A 20,176-nucleotide genomic window follows, 5' to 3' on the forward strand; every position below is an offset into this window, starting at 1 on the left:
AGTAACAAATCCAAATCCCTTTTATTATTATGATCTAAAAAAAAAAATCCTTTCATGACTTGTTTGGATGCAACCAAAATCAATGTGTCAAAACATTTAAGAAAAATATTTATTACAAAAACACCCACAACTATTTTTGAATAGTTTGAATGTCACCATGTAGTTTCCATTTCAAACAATTTCACTCACCTTCAACCCAAATTTAATAATCCCAAATTTTCTTAAAGTTCAATTGGAAATTATACTACAGTTGATCCATTCCATATAGTCAATGAAGTGTAAATCTATCGCATGTATATGGTCCGGTTCACCGCCGGTTCACAAAGTCACCGCCGTCGCCGCACTGAATAACCCTCCGACTATTTATACCGGCGGTTCCGATGGCTCCATCATCTGGTGGAATCTCATTTCTAAGGTAAATTCACTTTCTCCTCCTCTAAATACCTCAAATCTCTTCTTCTTCCTATCTGTTTTTACTCAGAGGTGCGCGAAAACTGGCCTGGACAAGTTGAAATGTAGCATTGTTGAAATCTATTATCCACGTTTCTGTTAAATTACGATGTCGTATTGTGGATTTAGTTGAGGTGCGCGAAAGCTGGTTCGGAAAAAAACGTAGAAGCTGAAATGTATCATTGTTGAAATCTATTGGTCTCGTTTCAGTTTAATTACGGCGTTGTATATGTTTTTAGCTAATTGCAGGATCTACGTTTAGCTTTACTGATTGATATCGCAGTTTTGTTCAGTTATGAAGTAGTATTGTGTACTTTAGCTAATTGTGATCTTCTCTACGCTAAAATTTGTTGTTAGTTATAACTTTTTCCTCCGTTAAATTACTGAAATCTAGCATTATCTAGGTCTGATGTTCATGTTTCAGTTGAATTACGATGTCGTACTGTTCGTAGCTCATCGCGATCTAATTACCCTTTACTGATTGATATCACATTTCTGTTTGGTTATGAAGCTGTATTTTGTTCTGTAGCTGATTGATATCACATTTTTGTTCAATTAGGAAGCAGTATTTTGTTCATTAGCTAATTGTGATTTTCTCTAAAAGCTACAATTGTTGTTAGTTATCATGTCTATCTAGTGTCGGATCCAGGATTTTCACTAAGGGGGTTTGAAAAATAAAATATAGTGCTTGAAGCTTCAAAGTGAATTTTAAACCCCCGCCAACCTCCAGTCTTGTGTTAAAGGAATTCAAAACCTATATATAGAGACTAATTTTTTTTTTAAAAAACCTTATATATACAATATAATAATTTTTTGCTGGGGGGTTCGGGTCGGTCTCTCCTAGATCTGCTCCTGTTGCTATCTCGACTTTAGTTGTGTCATTTGCTTCCATAAGCTGAATGAAGAGATTTTTAGTTGATAGTAGTATTTTTACAATATTCTTTCTGTACATTGATAGTAGATTTGTCAGAGGCGGATCCAAGATTTGAACTTTATTGGTTCAGGATGCCACTTTAGCAAACCAAGAGAGGTTTATTAATTTTTTTCGATACGAACCTTAGTATTAAATAACTACACAAAGTAGTAGTAGTCAAATTTAGTGTTCCAAGCACCATTTATACGGTTAGCTTAGTAAAATACACTTCTAATTAAAAAAAATGAAAGCTTTCTTAAGGGTGCACCAGGGCAACAGGAGTCAAGTAATATAAAATGAAGAGAGTACTTGGTTCCAGAATTTAATATTTATACATATTTACTAGATTTCTTACCCTAGGTCTTGAGCCAAAATTACCGGGTTCGGTCAAATCCATAGCCTATGCCGTATATGTGCCCATGCTTTATTATAAAATGAATTAAACTAGGTTTGACCTAGCTTTATGATTTTAACATATTTTTCTGAATGTTTGCAACTTGCAAATTGTAGTACTTTCCAATACTTCAATGTTATTCGTAAGAAGATTATTTAAGCGGCCTGATTTAGCTCATAAGTGAAAAGAGTATACTTCTATCTCAAAATGATTTTTGCAGTTTGCGTCCTTGAGATAAACCAAGAGAACTTTTGATTTTTACCATTCTTTTTGGACATTGTAGGATATATTATGTTTCTTGCATCTAATTATATCTTAATTATTAAATAAATGAAGCAATCTATGTTTGATTGAGCTCATAAGTGAAAAGAGATGAGCAAATTTGGATGGAGGGAGTAAATCATTGTGATAATTTGCATGAAATTGGATCTTTTTTCTTTTCTGAACAAGGTAATGGTAAAGTAACATTGTGTCTTTTCGTAGTTGTGGTATTTGTTAAGGTTTAAGTATATGAGCTCTCCTTTTTTCTTTCTTTTCTTTTCTGGCTCAGGAAATCACACCGGTTGCCATGCTTTGTGGTCATGTTGCTCCGATTGCAGATCTTGGGATATGTGTTCCTACTACAGTTTTGGGAGATGGGAAATTAGATGATTCAAATAATGCGGTATCAACTTCTAACTCATCTAACTGTGGTGCATTATTAAGTGCATGCACTGATGGTGTGTTGTGCATTTGGAGCAGAGACAGTGGACAATGCAGACGTAGAAGGAAAATGCCTCCCTGGGTGGGGACGCCATACTTAATTCGATCATTTCCCGAAAATCGTAGATATGTATGTATAGCTTGTTGTTCCTTTGATCACGTTCATTTATCCGACCATCACTCGCTTAGTTTTGCTGAGAAGGGTGAAACATTTGCAGATAGAGACTCACAACATGCAAAACCGGTAAAGTGCACACTAGTTATTGTTGATACGTATACGCTTGCTATCGTCCAAACAGTTTTTCATGGGAGTTTAACAATTGGGCCTTTGAAATCCGTGGCTGTAATTTCATCCTTTGGAGATGTGTTGACCGAGTCAGTGATGATGGTTGATTCTTCTGGTAAATCACAATGTATACCAATATTAAAGGAGTGGGATTCAAGCATGGTGAACATGACCACCAAGAGTAACTTGTTTGATACAGGCAAAGTGGATTGGGTAAGTGGGTCAAAGGACAGGGGACTTCTGGTGGCCTTTGCAAATCGTGGGCCAGTTTTGGCTTTTGTATATCGTACGTGCTGCATGTTTTGTTTATTAGAGGGTGGAAGTTCCGTGGGAGAGATATCTTTCTCAGATGATCTGCTCTCTATTGAAGGAAGGACACATGCCATTGGTGGCATGTTTGTTGGAGATGAGAACAATCAGCTTGATTCTGAAGATTCAGGTACCACATTCATTGAAAAATTTGTTGTATGGAATGGTAAAGGAGCGGCCATAGTATACAGGATATGTTACTCAAATAATATCTTCAAATATGAACCTTTTGCTGCTATCCCAGTCATTTCTCAGGAGTCTAGCATGAGCTTATCTATCTCTTTCGTGCAAGTGAAGAACTGTCTTTTCCGTGTTGAATCAATTTCTTTTCCTATCAATGAATTGTTGATTTGGAAACCTCGTCTGACATGTTGGGTACTGCCTAAGCTGCATGACAACAACGAGATAAAATGTCAAGAATGCAGGCTTTCTGGTGAAGGTAGATTATTTGATGATTGGACTCGTAACCATAACACCCCTGAAAATGAGATTCTTAGGCAGGTTGTTGAAATAGATACAACATGTGGGAATGATGAATTAACTTCCTCGCAAGATGCTGCTACTTGTTCCAAAGCTATTGATGAAAGGGTTTTAAGCCAACAAAATGGAACTTATGAAAGAAAAGAGCTAGTGTCTTCTTCAATGGTTATTTCTGAAGATTATGTGCCTTTGGCTATTGTGTATGGGTTCTACAATGGTGATATAAAAGTTGTTCGATTTGATATGTTCTTTGAAGGATTAGATTTTCATGATCAAAATTCATATCCCGAGTCAAAAGCACATGCCACTCAACGTTACCTCTTGGGGCATACAGGAGCTGTACTGTGTTTGGCTGCACAACGAGTGCTGATCAGATGCCAAGGAGGTAGCAACAGTTATGTTCTACTCTCTGGAAGTATGGACTGTACCATTCGTGTGTGGGATCTTGACTCCAGCAGTCCCATGATTGTAATGCACCAACATGTTGCTCCAGTTCGCCAAATAATTCTTCCACCATCTCAAACAGAATGCCCATGGAGTAATTGCTTCCTCTCTGTTGGGGAAGACTCATCTGTTTCCCTTTCTTCACTTGATACCATGCGTGTAGAGCGAATGTTCCCTGGTCACCCTTATTATCCCGCAAAAGTTGTGTGGGATAGTAGAAGAGGCTACCTAGCATGTCTGTGCGCAAACCAAACAGGAACATCTGATGCAGATGTTTTGTACATTTGGGACGTAAAATCAGGTGCTCGTGAGCGAGTCCTTCGTGGATCTGCTGCTGTCTCAATGTTTGAACATTTTTGCACGGGAATTGACAGAGATCTCCCTGATAGCAGTATGATAAGTGGAAATACTTCGGCTTCCTCATTGCCTTTCCCTGTTACTGATGAACCCAAGTCTCCAGCACCTCAGTCACGAACTCTGGGAAAAGGAATCTCTTCATCAAATATATCTGTTAGTAAAAGCGTATCAGAAAGTACTACAGGATCTAATCGATCTGCATTCCCTTCCTTGCAAATCAGAAAACAGCCTGTTAAAGGTTCTTGTCCTTTTCCAGGAGTTGCTGCTCTGTCATTTGATCTCACATCTTTGATGTCTCTTTGTCAGAGTGGTGAGTACTATAAAGCAGAGAGTTCCAATCTGAATAAAAACCAAGTGAAAGAAATAAGGGTTGAGTCTCCCATTAAGAGGACTAATTTCAGGGATCAGGAAACTGTCATTCCTAGTTCCAGTGATCAGAGCATCAATGATAAATCTGGTGTTCCCTCCATTGAAGCTGCAAGAGATTCTGAATGGATGTTCTTGCTTGAACAATGCCTGCTTCAGTTCAGCTTGTCTATTTTGCACATGTGGAATGTGGATCCCGAACTTGATAAGTTGCTAGTGACTGAAATGAAGCTAAAAAGACCACAGAATCTTCTCGTAGCTTCTGGTCTCTTGGGGGATCGGGGGTCGCTGACTCTGACATTTCCTGAGGACACTTCAACTCTGGAGGTACTTTGAGTGTTTTGCTAGCCTTAGATTGATATCAATTTCACTTCCCCCTCTCCCAAATGAAAGAAACATACACTTCTCCTCACTTCTTTGCCTCTAAGAAATTAAAATTGACATACAGCTTTGGAAATCATCATCAGAGTACTGTGCAATGAGATCTCTAACGATGGTGTCCCTTGCCCAACATATGATTAGCTTGTCACCTTCCTTTCAGGCAGCCAGCAGGTATGAGATTGTTGTGGCATTCTTTCTGGATGCTATATGTCATGACATCAATCATGAAAAGTAAAAGCCTCTCACGTCTGCAGCTTTTCTTACTATTTCTTGTGTCCTACTGGGTTTGAGCAACATCTTTTAGAGAAATGGCGTGTCAAACTGTACCCACTGTCGCTGTCTGCATTACTTATTTCATTGTAGAAGCCTCATGTGGCACCGAAATTCTATAACACTACTGTCATAATGATAAATGTATTTTCTAGTTCTTTGTCAGCATTTTACATGCGGAGCTTTGCCGAGAAAGTTCCTGATATAAAGCCTCCCCTGCTTCAGGTAATAAATCATCTGAATAGCTCAATCTTTCATTTTTTAGGGGTGGGGGTGGAGGATTAAAATTCCTGCTGAAATCTATTTTGGATGTGGATTCAGATTCTTTTTTCCAATCAAGATTTAATTAAGATTCTTTTTTCCTTCTTGAGGACCATGTGAAGGAACATAAATAATTACCTTGATGTTATGGTCTTGTTTCTGCATAACTACTTTTCCCTTATCTAATCAGTAATTCAGAATTCAGATAGCTGGTCCCCTTCCACGAGAAGCAAGCGAGACACCTTTAGACTCTCTTTTTACAATGCTTTCTGGACCGCTCATTTCTATGCTCAATTTGAATTTTCTTTCAGAGTCAGTGAAATCCATCTGAAGATCAGCCTGAGTTATGATTCAAGTTCCTTTGAGTTTTTCCAGTAATAGAAGGTGTGAGAATTAATGGAGAAAAATATTATTGAAGTTGTGTGTTTACATAATTACATCGAAATCCTATTTATAGACACTATAGTACAATCCTTTTCCAAGTAGGATTCTATATACTATTCATATTTCTACTCATTCTAACAGAAAACAAAAATATCGGAAAACTTTTCTCTGTTTTGCTTTTGTAATTGCAAGGTTCTTAATTCAAGTCTGAGGACTGATACAAAATATATTTCTAGTTGTAACATCTCCTCCTTCAGCAATATAAGTACTCCTAGATATGCTATGATACCAATAACAACAACAAGATACCCAGTGCATTCCCACAAACGGGGGTCTGGGGAGGGTAAAATGTACGCAGTATATACCACTACCTCAGATGAAGTAGAGAGGCTGTTTCCAATAGACCCCCGGCTCAGGAAGATATGCTACTATAACATGCATCAGTAAATCAGTACTGTGAGTAGGTTTTATAACTCGGATGTGATACTGCATACTAGTGCTGAACCCTCCAAAAATCTTCCAGTTAGCCCCCTTAAAAAAAAAAAAAAACACAAAAGGAAAAAGAAAATGAAGGTTCCTTGCCTAGATTACATGACTGGGTGAGGTGAGCGCTTTGTGCCTTGGTGACTAGTCTGGCAACTTGTCAACTATATTTTCATCAGAACTCGTGCCACGTTGGTGGCTTTCTTTTCTCCTTTTTTTTCTTTTGATAAGGTAAAGCTTACTGGGGGTGTTCTTGTCTTTATTTGTTGCAACAGTTAGGTATATTGGTTCTTTGGGATGTCTACTGTTTAAAGAACCAATCTTAGGCAAAACTATTTCTTAATGATTTGAAATCTCTGTTTTGAAGCTTTTGGTAAGCTTTTGGCAAGATGAGGCTGAGCATGTTAAGATGGCAGCGCGTTCCTTATTTCATTGTGCTGCTTCACGAGCCATTCCACCTCCACTATGCCGGGATATTCCAAGAGTTAATGAGAATGGAGTATCACCATGTGGAAACTATGATTCAGGCCCAGCTGAAGAACCTACCAACTGCTTGAGGGATGACAAACAAATTGTCACTGAAGAGAATGCAGAGGATGAAGAATCTGAAATAAGATCATGGTTAGAATCATTTGAAATGCAAGATTGGATTTCTTGTGTTGGGGGCACGAGCCAAGATGCAATGACATCTCATATCATCGTTGCTGCTGCATTGGTGGTTTGGTATCCCAGCCTTGTGAAACCAAAGCTTGTTGGCTTGGCTGTTAATCCGTTGGTGAAGTTGGTTATGGCGATGAATGAGAAGTACAGCTCCACTGCCGCAGAAATTCTGGCTGAAGGCATGGAAAGCACATGGAAGACATGCATTGGTTCTGAAATACCCCGCCTAATTGGGGACATATTCTTCCAAATTGAGTGTGTCACTGGTGCATCAGCTAATGCACCTACCAAGAATCCTTCAACATCTGTTAGGATTCGTGATACTTTGATTGGAATTCTTCTCCCAAGTTTAGCAATGGCTGATGTATTGGGCTTTCTGAATGTCATAGAACGCCAGATCTGGTCAACTGCATCTGATTCACCTGTTCATGTAGTATCCCTCATGACTATAGTTAGGGTTGCACGTGGTTCTCCAAGAAACATAGTTCAGTATCTTGATAAGGTTTGTTAAGATACTACTTCTTTATTTGCTAAATTGAGTCGATTTTGAGATAAAGGACTGACTTTATGTTGCTTGTTACTGCTGTATCATCTTACAATGTGGTGCTTTTGTTGCTGTTTTACCTTATGTATCTGCTTTTCTACTGCACACCCTTGTCCTCAAATGATACAACTAGGATCTCATAATTAACTTATGATACTTGATAAGCCCCACCAGGTCTTGGATATTGGAGAAATACAATAATTGTTGTTTCCAGCTTTTAAAGTGGTTGTCAGAATCTGATGCTCCAGAGCTAATAAGAAACTGAAAAAAGTTGACACTATCTCTGTCTTGTTGACCACCATTCCCCAGCCTCCAACCTGAGTTACACTGACATTGGCACTAGCTCATGCTGAACTCAGTAAAATATAAAGAGAGGAAAATCTTAAAATTAGAGTAACATGGCATGAATAGGACACATTATTACTTGTTTCATGATTACCAAAATAGATTAGTAACTAGAAAAAGTACGACTGTTGTTTGAATCCTTATTTGTTGCTTCACTATCATATTTGTCTTGCACCCATCTCTGTTTCACGCTGTTGTCCCTTAGTTTTCTACTTTTAAGCGACAAATGAGTAACTTGGTGCAATTATAGCATTGTTGATAGTGTTAGCAAAGGAGAAACAATCTTCCTCCTTCACTTTCTAGATTGCATGAACCATCTTTGAATTTGTAGAACCAAAAGTGGACAAGCTGAGAAGTCTCCTATTCTTCTTTTTCGATTAAGGACTTGATTGTACATCGTGGTCAGGTATCATGTCTTATTTTAGGTTTCATTCTGATGAAAAGGGCCATTAATCTTTTGAAGATTCTGCTTTGGTCCCCTCTCCTCCCCAAAAGAAAAGGCCGAAATCAATAAGGGGTGAGTCTGGTAGAGGCAAAGTATCCAGATGTGGATAAATAATATAAAAATAGCCGTACGTTTGACACTAATACAACATGAAATTATGGCATTCTCTCCCTAGGTCACTGCCATAGGGACATGCCACTAAGTTATGAGGAAGAGGGTGTACACACATCAAGCTTTAGACCTATTAAATAGTACCTGGCTATACAGAAGAGAATGTCACTCCGCAGTATGTATTGAATTGCTAGATTTAGCCCTGCAGGAACTACAAAATATTGCAAATAACACTTTCTCGTTGTTTTAGCCCCTAATAGAGGTTATACCAGGTTAGATGATTTTTCACTTAGGAAGTTACATATAACCCACATCCATCTGAACCATACAGTATGGGAGAAAGAGAAGCCCTTGAGTTCCCATATCAGTTGCCATTGCATACAAATTCGTCATTTTCCCCCTTCTAAGTTATGTCTTACTACTTTCCTGTAACGACTTTCAATAGCAAGATCACTGAGTTCTCTGATTTAGGTTGGCAAAGAGTGCCATGCTTTTTCAGTTACATTTCTGTCCTATTTTGGCTGTCCACCGGGAAAAGGTTAACTCAATTAAAACTCAAAGTTAATCATAGATCTTTTTTCAGATGCTCCTTTCCTCTACCCATTTTCCAAGTGGTGAGTCATAAATGATAAAACTCAAATTTGGTCAGCTTTAAGAAATTGTTAATGGAGATTCTTGAAGACTTAGCTATGTGCACATCAGATGTAGTGAATAGAAAATGGGTTGCAGGCATGCTGTATCCTCTTTTTCTCTCTATTTTTCTGTTGATTAGTGAATTTGCTGTTCCTTGTCAAAAAAAGAAGAAGTGAATTTGATATATACCCTGTAATAACCTGACAAATGTGCCTCTAGCGCTGAAGCTTTTCTCAAATTTAGCATGTCTAACACCTAGATAGATCTGCAGGTGGTTACATTCATTTTACAGACAATAGATCCTGGTAACTTAGCCATGCGAAAAACTTGCTTGCAAAGTTCAATGGCGGCCTTGAAGGAAATTGCACGCATATTCCCTATGGTGGCACTAAATGATCCAGTGACACGATTAGCTATTGGAGATGCGATTGGAGAAATTAACAGTGCAAGCATTCGGGTATATGATATGCAAAGGTTAGTGAACATGATAACTGAATATTCTGGTGTCCATATGAGGAGTCATTGCTTTGTTGAGATTGAAATGAAGTAAAAGGTCTTCTGCCCTCTATGTTCTATTAATATTTAGTAGCAAACATGAACTGAAGCAAAATCCCATCCTTGTCCACTCCTGACCGTGTCCGGTCCGTGTTTGGAGACCTGACTTCGATGATCAAAAGCACCTAGGTTAATATGAGATCTGTTACTCATCTAATGCTTGTAATATTGATTCTGTTTTAAACCCCAATGCAGCATCACAAAGATAAAAGTCTTAGATGCAAGTGGACCCCCAGGATTTCCCAGTTTGCTTGGAGGAGCTTCAGGAATGACTGCGACTACTGCAATATCAGCTCTTAGCTTTTCACCAGATGGAGAGGTATCATACCGGATGAACTGATTCATATTATCTTCCTGCTTAAGTTATTGCAAAGTTTCCATGTTATTGTGCAAGTTTTGTTGCATGCATGGGTTTGTTATCCATTTGATTGGGCACAATGATGCTCTACCACTTCTTTTGAGAGATTGTGTTCATTCTACACAGTTTGAAACAATGTTGTTTTACTTGTAGGGGCTAGTTGCTTTTTCTGAGACTGGGTTGATGATAAGATGGTGGTCCTATTCATCGGGATCTGTGTGGTGGGAGAAACTTAACAAGAATCTAGTTCCTGTCCAGTGCACGAAACTGATTTTTGTCCCACCTTGGGAGGGATTCTCACCTAATGCTAATAGGTCAAGCATAATGGCAAGTGTATTCTCAAAAGATGGAGATGCTAACTCACAGGTATGCAACCCTGATGCAATTCTTATGACAAGACGTTAGTTCTTATATTGAATAAGCATTGCTATGCTGCTATCATATAGATTCTTATGACTCCAATAATGACTTGTGCAAGACAAATTTGTTTGTCTAATTCCAAAGTTATATCTGCTACTCCGTTATCGTGCCTTATTCCTTGATCATCTTTCATGCAGGAGAACACCAATGCATCGAATGAAATGGACAGATTTAAACAGCTTCTTCATAATATTGATCTTTCTTATAGAATAGAATGGGTTGGTCAAAGAAAAATAAAGCTTACACAACATGGCCATGATTTGGGCTCTTTCCAGCTATAAGAACCCGCTATACTAAAGTTCCGACTCTTCAGTTTCCTATGGTAGTTTTGGCTTTCAACGGGAGAGGTAGTTAACATCAGTTGTTAACTTGAGCCCTGCATAGCCTAGTTCTTGCATTGATGTTTCACCAACATCTCTACAACAGTTTCAAACCTTTTGAACTGCATTTACGCACAGAGGAAATTCTGTTCAAAGAAGCCAGAACAGTGAGATGTGTGCATGAAACCAGTACATTTCTGGTGGTAATTAGAACCTTGGATATGCTTGTCGAGCTTTCACTAGTGACGATTCTTTCATTCTCTTTTAGTTTTTATGGGATGGTTGGCTGCACTGGGTGGACTGGGATATTGTACACTCTCATGTCCTGTATACCTACTTGAGTTCGAGAGTGATGGAAGTACTTACCTTTTTATTAGTACAGTTAGTACAGATGTAAATCAATAGCTCTGAAGTCGAAAGTTTTGTATATTTCCGTTGATTGATGTTTATTGATGCTGAGTGAACTTTCCTTTCAGCAGATCTACACGAAATAGAACAAGTTCAAAAACTTGGAAACAAAGTTCCATCTGTTCCAGGATTGACGTTCTTAATATATGAACCTTTCTTTTTTAAGACCTGAATGTAGCTCCGGGTAGTTGTTGGGAAAACAGTGAAAATGAAATGTGATGTCGATGTTGAGGGTGAAATTTTCGTAGCTTTGTTGGTTGACTATCTGAACTTTCACCTTGTCCGTGAAGGTTTGAATCTCCACATCGCAATTCCCTCCCCATTTCTCCTGTCCCCAATTTTTTTTTTTAAATTTTTAAAGAAAGATGTCAATGTTCGTGGTAGAATTTTAATGATGCAAAAGTAACACGTGAAACTACATCCTTCCCCAAGTTATCCCAAAAAACTTGAACTCGGTAAAAGGGAACATATAGTCAATTGTCATTTTTGTTCCTGGAGTATTTGATCCATAAGTGGACGAAGAATAAAAAAAAGGCAGCTCGGTTCACTAAAGTGTCCGCTATGGGCAGGGTCCGAGGAAGGGTCACGAAGGTGTAATTGTACGTAGCTTTACCTTGCATTTCCGTTTGTAGTTAGTTTGTTCATATAACAAATACATAACATGATAACATTATAGTATTTGACCGATTGTTCTCGACCATATCTATGATATCTTAATTTACATTTCTATACAGAGTTGTACATTTTGACTTGCTACGTATAATAAACACCACCATATGTTTCGTTATTTTTTTAGTTTGAGACATTGTAGATAATATCTCATTTACCATAAGTACACATTATTTAGAACCTAGAGAGAAACTGAAGTTGCTTTAGAATTGGACTTAAGGTCTCCATTAGTTTCTCACAAGGGTGATTGTGAATGCCTTCATAAGTTGTCACCACAATACTTGTATCCTTTGAATGTCTTTGAATTTGTTTTTTCACATTGCATGTGTGATGTGTACATCGATAGTAACTCCTGTTGTGCCAAAAAAAAAAAAAAAAAAAAAAAAACAAAAAAAGAGTAACGAAGATTTTAAGAAAATGAAATGTTCGGAAATAATGTTTTATTACATAAAGATGATATTGAATTCAAAGAGAATTAATTATAGAACTATGGTCAAAGTTGCTACCCCCGACTTGATAGGGGTCCTATTACTCTCTCGAATTCAATTTTAACGTATTTTTGTCATCTTTTTATACTGACGTGACACTTTTATTACATAAAATGGAGCATACGTCAAACGTGTCACGTCAACTAAAAAGATTGACAAAGATGCAGAAAATGTTAGTTCAGGGGGTAATAGGACTCTCGTAAAGTTGGAGCGTATCATAATAAATTTGATCATAGTCCGAAGATACTAGATGATTTACTCTTAATTATATCTTAAACTTTCTTCTTGACGTAAGTTAGTAAATATACATATGAACAAATGGTCAAAGTTGTGACAATCTATAATGCTCATATTCTCGTGAGAAGGTGAACCACCTATTATACTCATCGAAATATACGATGCAAACATAGCTAGATGGAGAAATTGTTATACATATAGTAAACTACTGGATTGTGATAAAAATAATCATACAATATTCTCAGTTCTCAAAATCGATTTCTCAAACGATCATCTAATGGGGTAGTTATTATCTTAGAAAGTCACTTTCTTTGTGGGATAAAATTAAAATCAAGAAAAAATGTAGCTTTCTCATAATAACTACTATATATTAGTTGAATGATCATACAAGAAATAATCAATCCGATATTCTCACGATTCAAATTTAATTTTAGAATGATTAATGTAAGATGAAAGGATGTACGAGTGTTAATGAATTTGATTTTAGATGTTTGAAAGTAGGAAGACTATTGCATCATATATATGAACAAAAAAAAAAATACAAGTTATTTACTACTACAAGTTTTAGTGTATGTGCAAAAAGTATTTCACGTAAATAAGTAAAAAATACTTGCAAGAAGAATAAATTAGAGATTACATCAAGCTAAAATGGATTACAACATATATTAGTCTTAACATGTTCTAAATTATCAATGATCCTTGATAAAAATGGTTTTTCTTGGATCATGCAAGATGATATAAACTCATATATGGCTTTTCTTGGATAAAAAGCACCTTGCATACTTGTTTTTTTGTTTTTGTTTCCCAAGGTATCTCCACAGCCGGTAACTGTGAGACTAATCCTCCGTTCCACTGTCAGCGCACTAAGCGGTAGGGAACTGGCCATAGAGTTTTTCTCCATTCACCAGAGGTGGAGATCGAACCCCCAACCTCTTGCTTAAAGGGTGAGGTGTTGAACCACCACACCAACCTTTGTGGTTACCTTGCATACTTATTTACTTAGCTTCCTCATGAACGTAGAACCAAATTCACTTTTCTTAGATATAAATGCTCGATCCTTCCATCATCGTTTGGTACAAGGGATAAGGGATAACTAATTCCGAGATTAATTTTAGGATGAGCTTATCCTATGAGATAAAATCGTGGGAGAAAATATCCCGAGATTAGTTATCACGTGATCGTAGTATTGTTTTACCCACACTAAGGGTGGATTAACAATTCCGAGATAATTAATTATGGAATAGTTAATTCCTGAATAACTTATTTTCCAACCAAACGAGCTCTTTTACATTTAACTAAAGAGACTTACAATAAGTACATTAATTTACTATTTCATCCATTCCTTTATCTTTTTCCTCATTTTGTGTCTTTTGTATTTTCACCCTAGTTATCAAGACCTTATTCTTCTTGCAATCATAAGTATCATATTTGTTGCACTTCAATCATTTTTATCATATTTGCACTCTTCAATTTACTGATGGTGCATTCTACGTTGATTGTAACTATACATCTATATCTATACATACACGTACATATATACATGCATCTATTTTTTTAAAAAAATAATAAAATTAAATCACCATGCATGAATATATATACACACTTACCTTGGATGTGTACTATTTTTGACAGCTTTTTGACCATATTTTCTCCACTTAAATCCATCATCAAGAATATCCTCAGTACTCCTTGTATGAAATGCAATCCTAGGTGGTACATATTTTCTCTTCTTTATTATTCTCCCTTTATCTCTTCTACATACTTCATGTTGTTGTTGTTGTGGTAATAATTGTTGTTGATGTTGTTCACCACCTTCCATCATATTTGTATTCATATTCCTATGATTTATCGATACATTTGACGTAGTTGCAATCGACTCATTATTAATCGAAGGGCCCGCCGATAAAAGCCCGGCCCAATCAATATTATCACAATCAAGTCCAACGTGTGAGTGATAATTATTTTGCATGGGCATTTGATCATTAGGTTGTTGCATGAAGAAGTTGGCCGGAGATAGATCGGTCGATAGCAACGGTGGTGGTGGTGGTGGCGGCAGCTCTTTGCCGGAGTCCATTATTGTTGAGTTGTAATGTTGCATTTTGAGATAGTTTAAAAAAAAGTGATGATCATGGAGTTGATCTCAAGATTTGCAAGAATGTTAGAAAATAAATTATGTTTGAAATTTATAGATGAAGTTAGGTGATAGCTGTTGGACAATGGTTTTAATTAGGGTAAAGAGAATAGTGAGAAAATGAATTAGCTTGTACCCTTTGATAAAAAGGCCAACTACATTTTACCTAATAAAATCTGTTCAACTGCCTTATTAGAAATGGTAGACCTACGTGCCCAAAATACATGTAGTATTACCACCAAAGCACGTTGTGTTATAAACCTGTTTTAATTTTTTTTTTTTTTTAAGTACTCTAATAAGCCTTTAACTTGTTTAAGTGTAAATTCAGGCATATATGCATGGTTTAGACAGAAACTTTTAAGACTCAGAATGAAAAACGTTAGTATATCACCCAAGATTTTGGTGTAGAATATAAGGACACCTCAATCTTTTAATCAGAGATTTTGGATTCGAACTCTCAATATAGAGGTGTCTTTTAATTTTCTAGGGAGCCTCTTTGCTTTATCCCCTGAAGGGGAACTTAATTTCCGGCGTAATAGTGGATTAATTAGTCGGGCTCTAAATTGGATAGTAACCACCTGATTGAAAAAAATTAATGAAAAAAAAAAAAGTACATGAAAAAGGTTTAAACTTTGTATGTCCAAATTGTATCTCGTTGTAGTTTGGATGATTAATACAAGAGTTAACTTCATAGATAATCACTCGATTTTTATTTTGTGAAGCACTAAAGTTAATTATTTTATATAATGACATTTACTTAACTTTAATTTTTTTATATAATGAAATTTACTTAACTTTCCAAGCTTCACGCCAGTCAGTAAACTATTTTTTTTTTTTTTAAAACAATAAAACCACTCAACCTTGCCTAAATAGCACAACAAACTATGAGCGCGTTTGGATAGGATTAAAATCTGATCAAATCAGTTTTTAATCTCTTTTTTAACTTTTTAAGATGTTTGGTAAAATTTAAAAGTGTTTAAAAAAAGCTAATAACTGATTAAAAGAATAAAAAAGTGAGAAGTAGCTTTTTGTTTTTTAGATTAAAATTCTTTTAGGTTTGACCAAAACATTTACCTTTTTATCCCTTATATTTTCCTCTAACCAACAATATCCTAAACTTGTAGCCCTTAAATATATAGCATTTTTTTTTTCTTTTTTCTCTTTGCCGCTTCGCTTCATCTCTTCCCTCCAATTTCCTCTTCATCTTTCTTCTTTGTTTTCATCAAATCCATCATTGCATCGGAGGTTTGTTCAAAAATTTTATTTTAGAATTAGAAATTATAAATAATTCACCTGATTTATGGTGTTAACAACTTTAAGGACATTTAAGTCATTTTAACAGCAAAAATGTGCTTAACATCACTTGTTTACCAAACACATCAACAACTTTTTTTCAGTTTCAACATTTCTATCCAAACATTTATCTACTTAATTTATAAGCACTTATTTTAATCTTTTAATCACTTAAGCTAAAAAAATATTTTTTTAATCCGATCCAAACGGCTCGAATTATAATGAGACCTAATGAATCTACATTACACCATAACTATTGGGCTTGTGTGCGCACTAAAAAGATTTTTCGGACCAAGAAGAGCATGGTTCAATAAGTGAGGGATTAAAAGTGAAAAATACCAATATATAAAAATAGTTACTATAGTCAAGGCACGTAAACTACCTTCGCCTAATTTAGTGTTACCATTCACTATTGCTGCCCAACTCTAATTTACTTGGTCAATTATAATGTTAATGTAATAAATTGACCAAGAGAGTTATAACTTATAATATAGCGTTTTTACATACAAAAATGAAAAAGGCCATGTCCCTTTAGTAACTTGATAGTAGATAAAATGCAACTTCAAATAATGTATAATCCTTGCATGCATGGGTGTATCTATATTCACGTGAAAATACTCATGTTGTTCTTCTTGGATCATGTATAATACTCCCTCCGTTTAAAAAAGAATGATCTACTTTGACTTGACACAAAGTTTAAAAAAATAAAAAAGACTTTTGAATCTTGTGGCCTTAAATTTAAGTTGTGTCAAATGTACCAAACTGTCCTTTAATCTTGTGATTCTAAACATGTCATGTGAAAAGTTGAAATTAAAATATTGCCAAAAGAGGAAAGGGGTCATCCTTTTTTAAACGAACTAAAAAGGAAAGTAGGTCATTCTTTTTTAAACAGAGGAAGTAACTAATAGTACTATATAGTTTTTAAAGAAAATACTTAAATATATATATAAACTCACTCACTTTTAAATTACATGTTCAATTTTTATTTATTTTTTTTTAAAATCAAGATAGATCTCAGATGTATAAATAAGTATAATTCATTAGAGCCGTCAATATGGGCCAGATCCATTGGATCGGCCTGTAATTTAATGGAGTTGAGCTTCAGTTTTTGCAGCCCGAACAGGGCTTTTTAGCCCGGCCCGAATAAGTCCATGACCGTGGGGCTTGAGCAATGTGGGTTGGGCTAGCCCATAGGCCGGCCCGTAAGTCAAATACATGCAACTATTTAGATTGCTTATTAGTATTTTTATTTGGTTTGAAGGATATCATGTCAAAAATTATTTAATTTCGCTATTAAGAGTATTTTTTGGGGTGTTGGAGACTTGATTAACGAGTATTAACACTATGTAATATTGTCTGGTAATATTTATGTTATTAATATTCTAAAATTAAATTATAAAATATTATTTTTTTAAAGTGGGCTGGCCCGTGGCCCGCAGCCCACAGAGTAATGGTATGGGCTTGATATTTTTTGGACCATCAAACCCGACCTGATCCGTCAAACTCAAGGCCCGTATGGGCTCGTCCGGATGGGCTTGGCCGACCCGTATTGACAACTCTATAATTGATATGTATTATATATATATATAACCATGTACAATCTTTATTTAATTTATGTATATCGGCTAGAAAAAATTAAACTGTATGTGAATCCGGCAAGCTATTGTTTAAAGATGCCTCCACCTCACCCCCACCTCCGAGCGGAGCCACCTTATGGCCAGGGGGTTCACTCGTATCCCTTTCAGCGAAAAATATACTATTTATATATGGTTTAAATTATTTTTTATGTATATATAATTGATGTCAAATCCCATTCGATTAATTCATGTACCTACTTCTTTCAATTTTAAATCTTCTTACTGAAAATTATGATTCTGACACTTAAAAAGTACTGATGGAGCCGTACGTTGAGACAGTTGAAGTTTGTCCGTCTCATTTTGGTTCATCAAATCTTCTTGGGATGCAGTATTTGGGATAGAATATAGCATTATTGGCATTTGGGAATTGGATAATTAATTAATATAAATTCACCAAAAAGCCATGGGAAGATGATTTGCTAAATCAGACAAACAATGGAAGCAACGTGGAAATTTGTTCTACTTGATATTTACTTAACCGAAAATCTAAACGGATAAAAGTTTCTGGGTTCGAGTCTCACCGCTACACATTATCAAAATAAATCATCACATGTTGAACTCATAAAAAAAAAAAGTAAAAAAATGAATGAAGACATAAGCTTTCTCTAAACATAATTCTTTTGATTCCAGGGAGGAGTAAGATTGCGTACACTTTATTCTTTCTAGACTCAGCGGTGAAGTTAGGATTTCTTTCAAGGAAGTTCAGAAGTAAATATACGAACGAGCCGAAAGGGATTCAACGTCAACTATATATACATAAAAGATAATTATAACCATGTATAAATAATATAATTTTTCGTCGAAGGAGGTTTGGATGAACCTCCTGAGCTAAAAGTGGCTCCGCTCCTGTCTAGACCTCACTTTGTGGGACTAATTGTTTTGATCGTCTAAAATCTTAGGCACTTTTTTTTTGGTACGATTCTCTTTTGTCAGGTAGGTAATATTGTTGGACTATCTAGTAAAGACTAAATCTTATACGTACGTACGTGCATGCTTTGAACAGAAAAGTGACCCATATTATATACAGATATTATAGCATCATACGTATTGTTGACAAAATATTTTAGTATATCTCAAAAGAATGATCAAATTTATCATTTAGATATATCGTAACATATCTAATTATGATCTTTGACTCATATTTATTGTCATTAATCTTATTGTTGTCGGGTGAAATATCCTTAAGGACAGTGTCGGGCACGCCTCAAGCTTTGAAGAATTCTCTATAAGTATTCGTAATTGAGTATTTTTCGTATGATTTACAACACATATCCATGAATCTTGACATGTAGGAAGTAAAATTTGTAATTGTGACGTTAAGGAGTGGGCTCGTCGTGCGTCCAAGTAGTGACTATACTATTAAGTTCAGTTACTTTAATGGGATAAAAATAATTTCACGTCTTTATTAGTCAAAGTATAGTGATACCAATTTCAATAGACTGAAATAGAAGAGACCACTCTAAAAGACTAGTCTAATGAGTTAGATAGTCCATTCAGCGTATAAATTCATTAATATTTTACTTTTTAAGCAATGAGGACAATTGACCACTAATTGACCCATGACACAGTTCTTGGCACCCCTTTAGCCTAGTTGGTCAGTGGTTTCCCCCGACCGGCTCCACCCGGTCCCCGCCCTCATCCTAGGTCTAGGTCACCACTCCTGGTACTCGACCATAGTTTGAGTCAGTGTCACAAACATTGATCGACCTGCTCTCTTATCAATCGGTACATATTAAACAGGAAAGTCCAATCCAAAAGTCTAGTCTTTTAGAGCAAGAGAACTAGCTCATTCAGCCCATAAGTTCGTTATTACATTTTCCTAATTAATGAGGGAAAATAATTACTTTTATAGTGGGTGGAATGATATTATAGTTTCGAAGGAACTAAGTAAAATGCATATATTCGTAAGATTAACTGAGTTGGTGCAACATGTGATATAGAAGGGAGGCTAGAGATCGATTTCTCAAGTGTACCATCACGTTTTTCGGTAGCATGAGCGCGAAAAACTATGAAAAGAGCACGGGTTCATATGCCCCGATGGTTACACGTAAAATCATATCGCCCCTGCATTTCTCCCGCCAAAACCTTCTCAGTCAAGCTCAAGCTACTAAATATACTCAGCATCGCGATTTACATCTCTTATGTAATTTGCTAGCTATTACACATAAACAGGTTATCTAGGGATTTTAATTTTTGAGGGTTCCAAAAAGATTGTAATTAATTATGAGAATCAAAGTGTGACGCTAATGAATATGGGCTCATGAGAGCCATATAATAGCTTGCGTAATCTATATTGAATTATTATAAATGGATAATGAAGGTGCATATTTGGTCTCCCTCTTTACGTTATCCATCTTTATTGCCATATTTTTCAAACTTTGCAACTTCCAAGTAATGATTTTCCTTTCCAACTTTCTCATAAGAGAGACGTTGCATGTAAGT

At 36.0% G+C, this 20,176-nt stretch overlaps 2 protein-coding genes across 6 annotated transcripts; one reads left to right on the forward strand and one right to left on the reverse strand.

The window, feature by feature from the left end:
* Window positions 1-115: 115 nt before the first annotated feature.
* Window positions 116-11,346, forward strand: LOC107864456. Of its 5 annotated transcripts, XM_016710834.2 has the most exons (11): window positions 381-415; window positions 2,308-2,421; window positions 2,499-2,589; window positions 2,678-5,028; window positions 5,150-5,253; window positions 5,508-5,577; window positions 6,848-7,642; window positions 9,490-9,692; window positions 9,969-10,092; window positions 10,285-10,497; window positions 10,689-11,346. In XM_016710834.2, the coding sequence occupies exons 4-11, from the start codon at window positions 2,842-2,844 to the stop codon at window positions 10,830-10,832; spliced, it is 3,840 nt and encodes a 1,279-aa protein (XP_016566320.1). In that variant the 5' UTR covers window positions 381-415; window positions 2,308-2,421; window positions 2,499-2,589; window positions 2,678-2,841; the 3' UTR covers window positions 10,833-11,346. The 5 variants fall into 5 exon arrangements, with proteins under 5 accessions (XP_016566306.1, XP_047270297.1, XP_016566320.1 ...); XM_047414341.1 differs by adding an exon at window positions 2,094-2,207 and having other exon boundaries at window positions 278-415; window positions 2,308-5,028; XM_047414345.1 differs by having other exon boundaries at window positions 387-415; window positions 2,499-5,028.
* A 584-nt stretch (window positions 11,347-11,930) lies between these two features.
* On the reverse strand, window positions 11,931-14,859 carry LOC107852136 (probable WRKY transcription factor 75). The gene is made up of 2 exons (XM_016697193.2): window positions 14,281-14,859; window positions 11,931-12,300 (listed from the first exon to the last, which is right to left on the reverse strand). Exons 1-2 carry the CDS (start codon window positions 14,769-14,771, stop codon window positions 12,123-12,125), a joined length of 669 nt encoding a protein of 222 aa, XP_016552679.2. The 5' UTR covers window positions 14,772-14,859; the 3' UTR covers window positions 11,931-12,122.
* Window positions 14,860-20,176: the final 5,317 nt, after the last annotated feature.

The sequence above is a fragment of the Capsicum annuum genome, chromosome 1, assembly GCF_002878395.1.
Source record: "Capsicum annuum cultivar UCD-10X-F1 chromosome 1, UCD10Xv1.1, whole genome shotgun sequence".
Lineage (NCBI taxonomy): Eukaryota > Viridiplantae > Streptophyta > Magnoliopsida > Solanales > Solanaceae > Capsicum > Capsicum annuum.